The sequence below is a fragment of the Anser cygnoides genome, chromosome 4 (genome assembly GCF_040182565.1).
Source record: "Anser cygnoides isolate HZ-2024a breed goose chromosome 4, Taihu_goose_T2T_genome, whole genome shotgun sequence".
NCBI classification, from domain to species: Eukaryota; Metazoa; Chordata; class Aves; order Anseriformes; family Anatidae; genus Anser; species Anser cygnoides.
In genome coordinates this window covers 16,607,742-16,621,824 of record NC_089876.1, presented here as the reverse complement: position 1 = coordinate 16,621,824, position 14,083 = coordinate 16,607,742, and the positions used below count along the sequence as shown (strand labels likewise).

Genomic DNA, 14,083 nt, shown 5'->3' with positions numbered 1-14,083 from the left:
CCGGCGGCGCATGCACGCCCCCGCGCGCGTGCTCGCCTCCGAGCACGCGCGCCCAAGGGGCGGGGCGCCGGGGATCGGGGGGGGGGGGGGGCGTTGCGCTGCGCCGCGCCTCTGCCGGGCGGGCCAATGGCGGGCGGGGAAATGGCGGGCGGGGAAATGGCGGGCGGAGTCGTGCCTCAACCCGTGTGCCGCCATCTTGTGGGGAGCGCGGAGCTGCGCGGGGTTGGGGGGGCGGTACATGTGTGCAGAAAAGGAGGTTTAGAAATCAGCTGAGGCTAGGGGCTGGTGGAGGGAGGAGGTGGGGACGTTTGGTGGAGGGAGTGACCGCTTGCTTTCCGCTGGGGGTAGTGGCCAGGTTGCAGGGTTTGGGGTTTTCTCGTTTTAGGAAGGCGTGAGGTTATCTCCATGCCTGTGCTGGAGCTCAGTTTGTGACTGTTCTAGAGCAAGGGTCAGTAAAAGCAGAAATTAAAAGGAGGTGGGCCGTCTATAGGATATAGAGCTACTGGAGTGAGTCCAGAGGAGGGCTATGAAGGTTATGAGGGGACTGGAGCACCTGTCATACGAGGACAGGCAGAGAGAGTTGCACCTGTTTAGCCTGGAAAAGAGGAGAGTGAGGGGAGACATCATCAATGTGTATAAGTGTCTGAGGGGAGGGTGTCGAGAGGATGGAGCCGGTCTCTTCAGTTGTACCCAGCGACAGGACAAGAGGCAATGGGCACAAACTGAAACACAGGAGGTTCCAGCTCAATATGAGGGGGCACTTCTTTACTGTGAGGGTGACAGAGCACTGGAACAGGTTGCCCAGAGAGGCTGTGGAGTCTCCTCTGGAGATACTCAAAACCGGCCTGGATGCCATCCTACACAGCGTGCTGTTGGTGATCCTGCCCCGCCCACGGGTTGGACTAGATCTTCAGAGGTCCCTTCTGACCTCAACATATCTGTGATTTTGTTACCCCAAAGCAAGTGGGGTAGCAGGCCAAGCCCTGCCTGTGTCTAAAAGTAATAAAACCCCTTTCTTACTGAAACATCTTTCCGTTTTGTGTCATCTGTAAGGGGGCAGGAATGATAAAGAGTTGTATCTGTCTTGTTGGAAAGAATATTTGTGTTCTTTCCAGATTGCATCTTTTACTAGTGTAAATTTTCCCCTGCATTTTCAAGCATTTGTTGTGAACCTACTGTATCCTTTGAAGTGAGAATAAATTCTGTATCTCATTAAGAAGTGGAAGGTCAAATAAGCTGAAACTCCAGAGACTTGGTTACAGAACATGCTGTGAGAGGGGGAGATGCTTTACAAGAAGCAAGGTGCAGTGGATGATGAGTCAAATGGAAACATTCTGAGCACTTACTAATTAGAAACAACATACAAAAATGTGGACATAAGCAGTTCACTATGGGCTCTAGGAACTTAGGGTAGTTGACATCTATCTGTGTTTAGGCTTATAAAAACATGCCTAATTACCTCAAGCGACAGTAGTTATTTAGGAAGGATGGATGACATACCATTAGGAATGAAAGTGGGTCAAACAGGCATAACCCATCCTGAAGAAGTGTTGGTTTTGTGTGTGTGAGGGATTTTTTTTTGTTTTCTGAGAAAAAAAAATCTAATAGAATAGATGAACACTAGGGGTCAGTATTGTTTCATAGCTGAATCGTCACAGTGTTTAGTAGATTTTTATCAACAAAATAATGGAATGATTTTCCATTTACAAATGTGTCAAGGATTATGGGTTATATGAGCTATTTGTGGAGAATGTACAGCAGCAGCAAGAAAAAAGAAATAAAATCATTTATACATGTGGCAGGAAGATTTTTCAGACATCATACTACCATACATTTCCATGTTATTTGGCAGATACCTACTTTTTAAAGATGAGTCTTTTGTAGGTTCTATTAACTGGTAACATCTGTGGATCTGGACTAATCCCATTCTGTTCCTAGAGAGCAGGAAATGGATTCTATATGTTCAAGTATATTAGTTACATAAAATCATATATGCTAAAACAACTTTCTACATTTTTTTTAGTTGGAGAAACAGTCTTCAAAAGCACCGTTATCAACGGTGAATCCTCAATGAGATTTTGTTTATTTTTTTTGCAAGTTCACATTTTCTGGGAAAACATAATGTGTAATCATCTTTCTATTTAAGATATTTGTGCTGGAAAATTAAATTCATCCAGCTTTTTTTCTACCACAGTAGTCTGTTTATGAAGAAGAGGATTGAAATGGGAAGAGAACAGGTAAAACTTTATGACTCTTGTGGCTTTAAAAACCCAGGACTTTTATTTTAAGTGAAACTAATAATGCAAACTGTATTACTTTTGATTCACATTTGGCAATCCAGTTGTGTCTGCCTGCGCCTCAGATCTACAGATGGAGATTTTCCCCTGTGAATACCTTGCAGTCCCTTATGATCAATTTCCTCCAGGATGTGAGATTTATTTCTTCAGTCTGCTTTAAATATTTCTGCTAGGCTTTGTATTCCTAGATTGAAATGGAAGTCAGGCTTCTGTTGTGACAAATTGAAGTCTAACCTGGTTAGACATACTGGCTTTCAGGTAAATATGCCACAGCAATCCAGATTTCCACAAAGTGTAACTGTCTTCTTGTGATACTAGCTACTTACTTTGTTTAACTGGTGGAAGGATTTGCTGTCAGAGTTTGCAGGTCATGTTTCAGAGCCCTGAGTGTGCTATTAAGTCTTAATGGCCCCTGAGCAGCCTCCCTGGGGTTTCCAGCCTTTGCCCATGGGTCCTGGTAACCTCATTTCAGCTCAGCCCTGGGACTCCAGTCCTGGTCTGAACTAAATGTCAGGACTCAGTGAGAGCCAGCTGCTTCCTTAGGGATGAGGAGCTGAGGGAGAGCAGGACAAGCATGAAGGTAGTGACTATACCAGCTTGGGCCCAGTCCTGCAGTGCCAAGTGAGGTGAGTGGAGGAGGCCAGGAGGAGCACACAGTCCTAACTGAAAAGGAAAGCAATGATGACAATCAGATCTTGGATGCTGCTTCAGGCTTTGGAGGGAAGTGTGCTGAAGATTCTCTCCTTGTCCTTCCAAGTAGTGATCTCATCTGTTAATGCTGTCTCTTTCTGACTGTGTCTGTCTCTTCTGATGGCACTGCTCAAGAGCTTTTCTCTTTCCTTTGTCAGTCCTGTTACGTGAACAGATACACAATGACACAGAGTGAGCAAAACTTGCTGCATGCCATTCATTTTGTGGTAATTTCACTTGTAGGTCACTGGGTAAAAAGCAAGTTAAAAAAGGAGAGTTGTTGCTAACCCATTTAGTTTGTGTTCCAGGGCTTTTGTAACTGTTTCATATGGATGGTTCCAGTTTCCATATTGAAGTATAAGCACAGTAATACTTCATCCATAATAGGGCCATCATTATGCAGTAGTAATCAGAGATTCTGTTTGCCACATTCCTCCAAAATGTGTGTGTAAGTCAGCTACAAAATTGTATACGAGTTTTCAAATAGTTACTATTTTTAGTCAACGAGAAAATCGGCCCTACTTCTGATGAGTTTTGAATTGGACTCTCAAATCCTGTTTGCCTTATGAGAGGGGAGGAAAGGAAAATTGTAAAATAGTTATATAATCCCATCATTGTAATTACCTAAGATGCACCAGTGACAGAATCTCTTTATGCTTGTCCTTTTTCTGGCATTCAACCCCTACGCAAGCTTTACTGGAAGCAGGATAATGAACTACATGGGCAGGATAGCTGTTCTTATGGGTCTTCTGACCACTTCTTATTCCTCTTTCCAGTTTTTTGTTGTTTCTTTCTTTTTTTCTGTAAGAAGGAAATAAACAGTCCCTGAATTCTATATTGAGATCAAAAAGGCACTCTGTGATCAAAATGAATTTAAATGGAGATCAATAACGAGACTAGTGATTTATGAATTAAATTAGCATTTCACTTAGGGATGCATCTTCCTTTGTTGCAACACTGACTTGAGAAGTTGTAAATCTGTTTTACTGATAGGGCTTTGCCATTTGAAATCTACCATGACAGTTAATGACTACCTGTATTGTTACACCATTTTCAAATGCAAATTTTATTGGGCTGGAAAACATCAGTAGAGTCTAATCTGGGGAATCAGTTTAATTTTGCCCTCATACATATAAAAAAAAATCCTACTGGCTTCAGTGGGACCAGTATTCAAATAAATAGTGGAAGAATTGGGCTCTGTATTAATTGTGCTTTGGGAAAGCTGTTTGCAATACACTAAACTAAGGACAAAGCTTATGCATTAAACATTTGCAACAGAAGTATCTTCTTCATGTCTTGGAATTCATGAATTGTGGCCCTTTTAATAACAGCTAGTCTTACCTTGTGTATACTACCCATTTTTTTCTGTAGGTATAAATAATGCTGGACTGATGGACTTAGGTTTCAGTTGAGATAGTGAGGATAAAGTGGGTGAATTTGATGGTGGGTCACACCTTATTTTAATTGTATTGATGCTTAAATCATTAAGAATTTGAAAGATGTATTATGAAAGCTTTCCAGCCATTTGTTTCAGCCATGTAAGCAGGAAGCTAATTTGGTGGCAAGGATTTGGAATTGTACCTAGAATTGCATCTTCTCCCATTTGCCGACCCTGATGATGGTGACTTAGAGGCTTTTTACTGACTTTGATGTCTTTACTGGCATTAACTGATCAGCTGCCAGGGATTGTTTCTGACATGAGTCACTTTATAGACTGACTATGTGACAAGAACAAGTGCTATTATGTTAACCAGGCAATAACAGATTGCTTTGGTACCATGGTAAAAGGATAAGAACTCAAAAGTTACTTTGAGTGCAGTTTTTTTTTCCAAGTTGTTTCTTTTCTTTGTGACAGAGGGAAAAAGGTAGTATACAAATATTATAGAAGGATATATATATATTTTTGTTCTCCTACAAAGAAGGAGAATTCTCCAGAAGTCCTGTTGACTTCCACACTGAGTGAGACAGTAAAAATTCCTTCAATACTACATTATGAAAAAAACAGACCTGACAAATTTTGGGAGAATGTGATGAAAAGAATATCTAATTTTTACTATGTAACAATGTCCCAGTCCTCTATCAAAGTTAGCGAAAGAACATACTCTCATGTAGTGATAGTCCACGTGCTGTGTTTTTCCAAATGCTAAGGGTGAGGAGACTAAAGTTTGTGGAACAAACGTCTCTAAACTTCAGTATGCACACCACGGTCAGTTGAGTTAGGAGGACTGCAAAGGAGGATATAAAAGTTTCAGAAGCTGTAGTGTAGTCTGCATATTGAACAAGCAGCAGGTACTGAAAGTGGAAGGCATATAGTCACTTATTCATATGACACAATTTTGTAAGTAAATTAGTTAACACACCTGAGCAGCAAAGCTATAAACCTGTGTACAGTTGCTAACAGACTTGAAGACTATAGTGCCATCACTACCTTCTCTCTCATAATTTATGTAAAACAAATGCAACAATAGTAATTCAAGCAGAAGTGTGTGTGCATGTGTGTTTTCTGTTTAGACTGTTCTCATTTGTATTTTAAACTGTATCTTTGCCTTGTACTGCTCCGAGTTCAAGAACATTTTTCTCATCCACTTAAGTGTTCACATGGTTCACTTAAAATCCACTTTTGTATAGTACCTGCTTAAATGACCCTTTGTGATGTTCTTGCTTTGTCTTCTTATCCACAGGCGATCCCTAGACCAATTAAAAAAAAAAAAGGTCAAATTCTCATTTAAAATCTCTGCTGCAATTCTGTTACTGAAATCAAGTGTTTTCCTGAGTAGCAGAACAATGAAACCTTGAGCCTCCTGTGAAGTTATGTTTTCTGGTTGCATTTTTTGATGCATGAGGTCTGACCGAAGCTTTTCCAATGTTTGAACTATTAGCTGACAAGTCTTGTCTGGACTCTCTGGACTCGGAATAATTTATCAATGACCAATTATGTTCTGCTACAACACCATCTTGTACCAAAGCCTCAAGTTTTTCCTTCTAATCCCCCAAAGCATATTAACAGACTGCCTGAAAATAACCTGTTTTTTATTGCTTTCCCAGCGTACCTGAAGTTCTGTGCTCCTCTACTCTGTCTGCCAGTGGAAGTGCCTCAAGTCTCCATCCAGGCATGCATTCATGTCCAGCAATGTACTACCCTGCTGTTCAGTGAAAAAAAATAATAATAATAAAAATAAACATTGCTGTCTCTGTATTAGAGTTGTAACACAGGTGAATTATTGCAAGTACTTTTAAAACCCTTTGCATTTGTCTTAAATAGCATTCTATTTTCATTTAATTTTGTTCTTTTTCTGAGGAAACAAGGTAGCTAGGAAACTATTCTAGCCCTTTGCGTTCTCTTGATTGTCCTAATAAGCTTGCCAATTTTATCAAAATTATGCATATAATTAAGTTCCTGCATTTTTTTTCCCTCAAATCAGTGACCATGTAGAGAAGATAATATAACCATATATTAGCAGAGTTGAACTTTTGTGTGTACACATCTTATTAGATACGAGGCAATGGAGTGTCCTTATGCCATAGTCACAGAAAAGTTCCAGTCCCAGGCAGCAGCATCTTTGACATTAATGCAAATTAATGAAGATACCACACTTAGTCATTACTTTGTGCAAAGATTATGTTTCTTACCTTTTCTTATCAATGTTCTTTCGGGGCTAAATTCTCTTCCCTCCTTAGTACCTAGCTTCGGCTGTGACCATCTTCATTTTCCTTCCTGGTGTTTTCTTTCTGCAAGTTTCTCAGTCAGTCTTCACTCTCACTCCTGGAGTGAAGATTCTGCCTCCAAAGCTTTAGAGTCCTTCTTTTTCTCCCAGCAGTTAAAGGGTTTGGTTTCTCTGTCCCAAGGTCTTCTCTTCTTACATCTTCTCTCTCCTCCCTCTCCCCCCTGCTGCCTGCAGGCATTCTTCTTCTGCCCAATCTGTTTCCTTTTGGACTACTTATTCTTAACAGGACCTTATCCCTTTTTGTCCTCATCGAGGTTTCCCCTTTTACTGCAGATTCCTTTTGCTCTGCCCTTAGCTGACACGGGATAATTCTCCTTCCCAATTCTGATCACAAGAAGCTCTTTTTCAAAGCCACGGCAAGCAAAGTGGAAGCTTCTAGCCCCAGAAGGACAGAAGGTGCTGCTAGGAGGTGAGAGGGGGCCGGGGAAGCCGCCTTACCTGCGTGGGACGGGGGAAGAAGCAGCCTCTGTCCCCTGTGTACTCGTCCGGGCAGAGATGGGGCTTGCTCTTTGGGGTCCCTTGCACTGGCTGTGGTGACACATCGCAGGGTGTTGAGCAGCTCTCAGCTTTCCTACCTGTTCATTCTCCTTTTTCTTCTCCACCTCTGTTTTCCCCCTACTTTGCTTTCTCCCTCCTTTGCCCGTCTCCTGGACTTGTTAAAACATGTCCAGTAGGCTTTTTCTTCTTTCACAACACTTTACTGAACCATTCTTTAAAAAAAAAAAAAAAAAGTTGCCTTTTTTATGCCCTTTTCCTTCTTTTGCTGTGCTCTAATCTATTTATTTTTACATTTTGAAGCGTGGTCTTTTTCAAGAGAATGAATAGCTGCAGATGAAGAAAAAAAGCCCAGCAATATTGTCTGTTTTCTTCAGGCTACTTTCCAATGTGTTTAGTGCAACTGAGGGGAACTGGCCAGTCTCTGGATAAGGCAGGGTGACCTGCTCCGGGACACCTTTCTGGGGCTCAGCTGTGTGTTTGAGGTGGCAGAACTGCTTCATTCTGCTTTCAGCAGAGCAGCAAAAATTGAATTAGCTTTCCTTCATCACTTTATTGGTCCATCCGGACTTAGAGAGGATTGCCAAAATAGCAGAGCTTGTGAAAGGTGCCATAATCCTCCTCTGACGACCCCTGTGATCCTTCAGCCGTCCAGGAAGGCAACAGGATTTAATCTGCAGACGATCTCTCTTATTAGATCCCCAGCAACGTCTGTGCCGCTGCCTGGCTGGCTGGCTCAGTGTATCCTGTGGGGAATTTGTAGCATCCAGACGCTGGCATCTTCTCCTGGCGGAAGCTCAACCATTTGAAAAGAAGGGGAGGAAAAAAAAAAAAAAAAAAACCACCACGATCAGGAGGCTTGCACATGCTGTTCTCTGCCTCCTCGCCTGGGTGTTTTGCTGAAGGACTGGGACATCTGCACAGAAGGGAGAGAAGCAGCTGCTGCAGCTTGCCCTGTCTGGGGCTGAAGTTCCTCCAGTGCTGCGGGGGTTTGAGTGTGGGGAGGCAAGCAGCGAGGACAGGCTCGCACTGCCCGGAGCATACACAAACGGACTTGATTAAAATATTTCCAGCCTAATGGCCTCCGGCATAAACAAGCTTCATCAGCCCGGGACTTGCAATGGATCTAAAGCCCTTCGCAGCGGCTCGGCGGAAGGATGCAATAAGGAAATTCACATGAAAATGTGCAAGAAGATTGCCCAGCTCACCAAGGTAGGTCTGCCCGTGGCAGCCTTCCCAGCGAGGTGAGGCTGCCCCAGCCCAGGCTCGGAGCTGCCTCTGCCCGTGGCCCCTGCCTGGGAGGAGGGCAAGGAAAGTGCTGCTGTCCTGTAAGGTGCTTCCTGAGAGCATCCCTGTGCACAAACTTCGTTTCCAACAGTTCCCTGCAGGTGCTACAGAACAGCCTTCGCAGGTTGCCTGTGTGGCTGGCGACCTGGGTTTCACACGCAAAAGCTCTAATTAATGGGGAGCGACAGGGAGAAGAGCTCAGGCTATGCGAAGACATAGGGTTTGTCTTCGTGTCTGCACTCTGCTCAAATGAATTGACCTTAGGGGCTTTTTCCTGGAATTACCAAGATGTCATTTCACCTGCATTTTATAGATTCTCATGTGATTTTGTTGCACAGCTGCAGCCAAACTGTGGTGCTAAAGAGTATTACTTCTTGTCTCGTGCTTAATTGTAACTGATGTGCATAAACAGAAACTCATTAAATGACCTTAGTAAAAGACAGGAGTTGGAGAAGACAGAACTAGATGACTTAATATATGGTACTAAAACTTTCAGTCAATACCAAGCTACACTAAGAAATGTTTGAATATTTTCTTCTTAAAAAAAAAGGAGAGAGAGAAAATCTGTAGCAGGTGACAGTTACCTTTTAAGCTACGTTTATGCTTCACCTTTGTTAGTGAGAAAAAGCTATTTCATACCCTGGTTATTAACACTTTTAACACTTTTACATGCTCTGTATCTTTACTGCATTTTAGCAATGCAAAAACACTGACTATAAATGCAGGTCAAACAATAGGAAAGGATTAAAATGTTTGAGTTAGAATGGCTTGCTAGAATGGCTTGCCATTGTTCTCGTCTAATGATGACTATATATGATAATCTATGTTGTGTATTATACACAGACAAGAGCTACCTATACTTACACATGTACTAACTGTATATACTTACTATACTGTACCTATGCCCATGCTTACTTACCAGTGCTTTGGTTGGATGTTTCTATAAGAGCACCATAAAAAATTTGATCCTTACTTTTTGCCCACAGATGCATGCATTGCTCTTTAAGGCACGTGTTGATTCTGTGGTAATTGTAAGCTAACTGTCCAAGTACATGACAATATTGCTTTTTATTATTCTTAGAGAGAAGCACTTTCTGTTTATTGATACCATTCCCGATTCCTCAAACAGAGTGAAATGTGCACGGAAAGATGTCTGTAAATCAGATTATGATTTTCCTAAATTTCTTGGTCTCTGTCTGGTATTCAGTTGCTATCTTAGATTGATATTAAGTAAAATTGACCATAAATACCACTCAAAAAAAAAAAAATCCCTTTTCTAACAGAAAAGCAGTAACTGTGTCTCTTGTGCTAATTGGGAGCTGATTATACTTCAGAGTAGAAGAGTTGAGGAATTACCAGCTCCTTCTTTCTGAGTAATCCATTTCTCAACCTCTGACCTAGAGCATATTGATGAGATCTGTGCAAAGAAACCCTTCTTCAACTTTTCAACTCCACAAGCTGAATTTATATTCTGTGAGATTTCTGTGCCTTCCTTTTTATACATCATGATTCTTTTTAAAGTCTCTCTAATCTCAACTCTTTTGAGGGAAAGAATGCCTTATTCCATGTAAAAACTATTCGATTACTTTATAAAGATAGACTTAGAGTTGGGGGATAAAAACTTTTGAGAGCTATTTTTGCATCAGAAAGGCGAAAATTTTACCTCAGAACAAAGGATCCTGGCAAAATGTTAGTAAGGCTTTTATCAAATTATATGTTCCTGATAAATTTCTACTGTTAAAAGGTGGGTCGGGTAATTTCTACTTTTAATAGAAGTCCTTATCTGGATATTTTTAAGTCATCTTGTTTTATACTTGAAACTCAGAAAAGTACTTCTGAAAAGCAAATCATTCTGTTTTAGAATGTGGCTTTTCAAGAACCAATTTTCTCTGCTATAACATGCATGATTACAGAGAACTTGGGGCAGGATTTGAATTTTAATCATACACTTTCTTTTCTATATTCTGAGTATACTATTGCTATACCAACAGCAAACAGCTATGAAGTAAAATCTGAGATTGCATTAGCAGAAAAATGGGTATATGAAAAAAGTGTTATAATCGGTTTTGGCCTAGGAACTTTGAGAGCTCCCTTTCAAATCACTCTCATTTCATTTCTGTTACAGTTGGGATAACCATAATGAATTCATTCTTAGTTTTGATTTGCTCATAGGGTTCTCTTTTCCTGTTTCTAACATAGTATGACCTACTGCTATCTGTTATACAACTACAACTTTCTGTCCTAGCGATGACAATTTCATTGACAATTTCATTGAATCATCTCCACATGGACAGTGGGATTGAGTGCACCCTCAGCAAGTTTGCTGATGACACCGAGCTGTGTGGTGTGGTTGACACACTAAAGGGAAGGGATGCCATCCAGAGGGACCCGGACGTGTAGGAGAGGTGGGCCTGTGCAAACCTCACGAGGTTCAACAAGGCCAAGCGCAAGGTCCTACACTAGGGCCAGGGCAATCCCAAGCACAAATACAGGCTGGGCAGAGAATGGACTGAAAGCAGCCCTGAGGAGAAGGACCTAGGGATGTTGGTTGATGAGAAGCTCAACATGAGCTGGCAATGTATGTTTGCAGCCCTTAAAACCAACTGTATCCACGGCTGCATCAAAAGCAGAATGACCAGCATGGTGAGGGAGGTGATTCTTTCCCTCTGTGTTGCTCTCATGAGACCCCACTGGGAGTGCTGCATTCTGCTCTGGGCCTCCCAGCACAAGAAGGACATGGACATATTAGAATGAGTCCAGCGGAGGGCCATAATAAAGATGATGAAGGGGCTGGAGCACCTCTCCTATGAAGACAGGCTGAAGGAGTTGGGGTTGTTCAGCCTGGAGAAGAGAAGGCTCCGGGGAGACCTTGGAGCGGCCTTCCAGTACCTAAAGGGGGCCTGCAGGAAAGCTGGGGAAGGACTCTGTCAGGGAGTGTAGGGATAGGACAAGGGGTAATGGCTTTAAACTAAAAGAGGGTAGGTTTAGTTTAGATACTTTGAAGAAATTCTTTCCTTTGAGGGCTGCAAGGCACTGGAACAGGTTGCCCAGAGAAGCTGTGGATGCCCCATCCCTGGAGGTGTTCAAGGCCAGGCTGGATGGGGCTTTGAGCAACCTGGTCTGGCGGGAGGTGTCCCTGCCCGTGGCAGGGTGTTGGAACTGGGTGGTGTGATTCTGTTCATCCACTCTGCATTGTGGCAAAAGGAGAAATGAATACAATATGTTTAAATTAGGTGTATGATACAAAAGCTGCCTTGCATTCTGTTTCTCTGTTTTATAGTCAGTGGTGGCTGCCTCCTACTCAAAGGCAAAGGAGCAGCGTGCAGAGACATCAGTAGCAGAAGCAAGCTGGGCAAGGTGATGGTTTCTATCAGCAGTGTGAACTGCTGGTGACATGGTACGATGTTTGTTGGTACGGGAATCCCCACAAGTAATGAAGGCACAGAGATCTTGAAAGCAGCTCTCATTCTACTGTCCTGCTGTTTCTGCTTTTGGAGAGGTAGAACAGAGCAACTTTTCACACCTTCGGTCATGTAGTGCTTTTTCTGTTCTGCACTTTTTTTGCTGTAGTAGTAAAAATACAAACCTCCAGAAATTCTGCCTCAGGTGACAAACTACTGCTTTCTGTAGCTCAAATGGAGGCCATTTATGAGTTTTTTAGAAGCCTGGCCCTCCTTTTCAAAGACTGACTCTTACCACTGTTGACATTTCACCAAGCACGTTTGTCCTGTTGCATGTTCAAGGTGTTCAACACAGACTGCATCGCGCCTGCTCCGTTCTGCCCTGCCAGTACCCGTCTGTCCTTGCAAAGGATCTCAGCGCTTGGGAGCCTGAAATTAAAGGTGCAGATGTCAGATGGTAATAGCAATAGTTGTAGTGCTCTGGTATTGGAATAGCTATCCACTAAACTGAAAGTGAGGAAAAATGCATCTGTTTGAAAGTGCAAAAATAAATAAATAATTTTAATTGCCAAGTAATGGAATTGGAGTCTTTCATAAGCAGAACTGACTTGAGGGGTGATTTGGATTTAGTGGATGCAGAGAAATACAATGTGGATAAGCTGTGTATTCAGTATGGCATATTTATAAGCTCAGTCAGGCTCCCCTCCTCCTCCTACTCCCCCTCCAAAAAAGTAAGGTGGCTTTTACAATTCACAGCAGAATTAACCACAGACTCTTGTTTACCATTAGACATCTGGCTTCCCATATTTGAAGTACACTAACGAAAACATGGCAGGATTTTATTGTTCATTGTGCAGTTTAGTTTCTTCTTTTAAATCATTAGCTCATGGTACTAAATGAATATGAGACTAACCAGGTTTTGTTTTAAAAATATATTCTAAAAAAAGAAATTACAAATTAAAACCTGAAGTTTTTAATGCAAGTAAAAAATGTACAAGACCTGGTAATATTAGTGACTTTGGATGAGAGATGTCTGGGTCTTCTGTCTTTTGACATTAAAATAAGGTTACTTTGCAGCTATTTCTCAATAAACTTGGCTTTGCGTTTTCAGAAGATAACTCATGAGATTTAAGAAGTAAAAAAATTCAGACAGAAAAATTCTGCTTCCAGATGGGAATGCCCATCTGTAGTTGTCATTCACATAGACAGATGACACACTTGTTTGGTAGATACCTTTCTGCAACATTTGAATTAATAGGGACTTCAGTTGGTACATTTTCATGACTGTAGCAGAAAGCACAACTTTGTGCCAGTGATGTAGTCTTCATCAAACTCTGCACCCTTGGTATGCTCTTTTGTGCATATCAATTCCTTGCATTTCCAGTATGTTTAGCAATAACACGGAGTTTAAAATGTGTGGTGAATTTTATAAGAAGCATTGGGCTCCCTGCTGCCTCAGGCTATAGGTTTCTAATATCCACTGGCTATTACAGGATTTTCATCTGCTTACAGTTTCTCAGGACAGTTCTTTTCACTTGAGATAGGATGAGGAATGCAAGTGAACTCTTGAAGAAGAGTGTTTAGGAGCATGGATCAGCTTTCAGTGAAAAGGCAGCCTGGACAGAGCTGGCAAGCACTAGGTACAGTACAGATATCCATGATATTCAGGCTTCTTTTCAAACCTCTGCAGTGGGGCTCAGGCAAACCTAACGCCCTGGAACCAAGCCTAGCATGAATAACTAGGGTGGTGACCTTATCTGGTTATCAGAGAGCTCCCTAAGTCACGAAACAATTCTGTTTCCTTCTCAGAGACAAATTCCTGGAGACCAATGGAGGAATATTTTTAATGAGGAGAGATAGTTACTCATTTCCTCTAGGGGTTCTTGTGACTCTTTATGGGGAATTTGGGAGCTTTGTTGCAAGAAACACATTTTAAATTGTAGTATTTCTGGTTAAATAGATTTCTATTTTTTTAAAAATCAAGCAGTCTGGTGAGAATTCTGCATGTGTTGAATCCTGTGGACCTAAACGGAGGAACAGAGTGCCAATGCAGGGAAAAGTTAATTGCTGGTAAAACACAGTAAACCCTTTTTTTTCACCTGCAGGGGAAAGAAACGTCAAGTGGGAACAAGTGTGCTCTTTTTGTACAAGAAGCAGCATAGGCAGATGTTCCTTAACGTCTCTGTGT

General features: G+C 41.9%; 1 protein-coding gene and 1 long non-coding RNA gene across 5 annotated transcripts in view; one reads left to right on the top strand and one right to left on the bottom strand.

Moving 5' to 3' along the window:
• Positions 1–1,674: 1,674 nt before the first annotated feature.
• On the bottom strand, positions 1,675–6,768 carry LOC106035556 (uncharacterized). 2 transcript variants are annotated; one of them, XR_001206852.3, is made up of 5 exons: positions 6,618–6,768; positions 6,038–6,130; positions 5,619–5,675; positions 3,612–3,788; positions 1,675–3,147 (listed from the first exon to the last, which is right to left on the bottom strand). It is a non-coding gene; the product is annotated as an uncharacterized lncRNA (long non-coding RNA). The 2 variants fall into 2 exon arrangements; XR_010830972.1 differs by lacking the exon at positions 3,612–3,788.
• A 152-nt stretch (positions 6,769–6,920) lies between these two features.
• FAM184B (family with sequence similarity 184 member B) overlaps positions 6,921–14,083 on the top strand; it is a 39,421-nt gene continuing 32,258 nt past the window's right edge. The window contains exons 1-2 of one of the 3 annotated variants that reach the window (XM_048046111.2): positions 6,921–7,121; positions 7,511–8,419. In XM_048046111.2, coding sequence (XP_047902068.2) covers positions 8,285–8,419 — 135 coding nt within the window. In that variant the 5' untranslated portion in view covers positions 6,921–7,121; positions 7,511–8,284. The remainder of the gene's footprint in view (positions 7,122–7,510; positions 8,420–14,083) is intronic. The other 2 variants (XM_013180435.3, XM_013180444.3) reach the window with 2 other exon arrangements.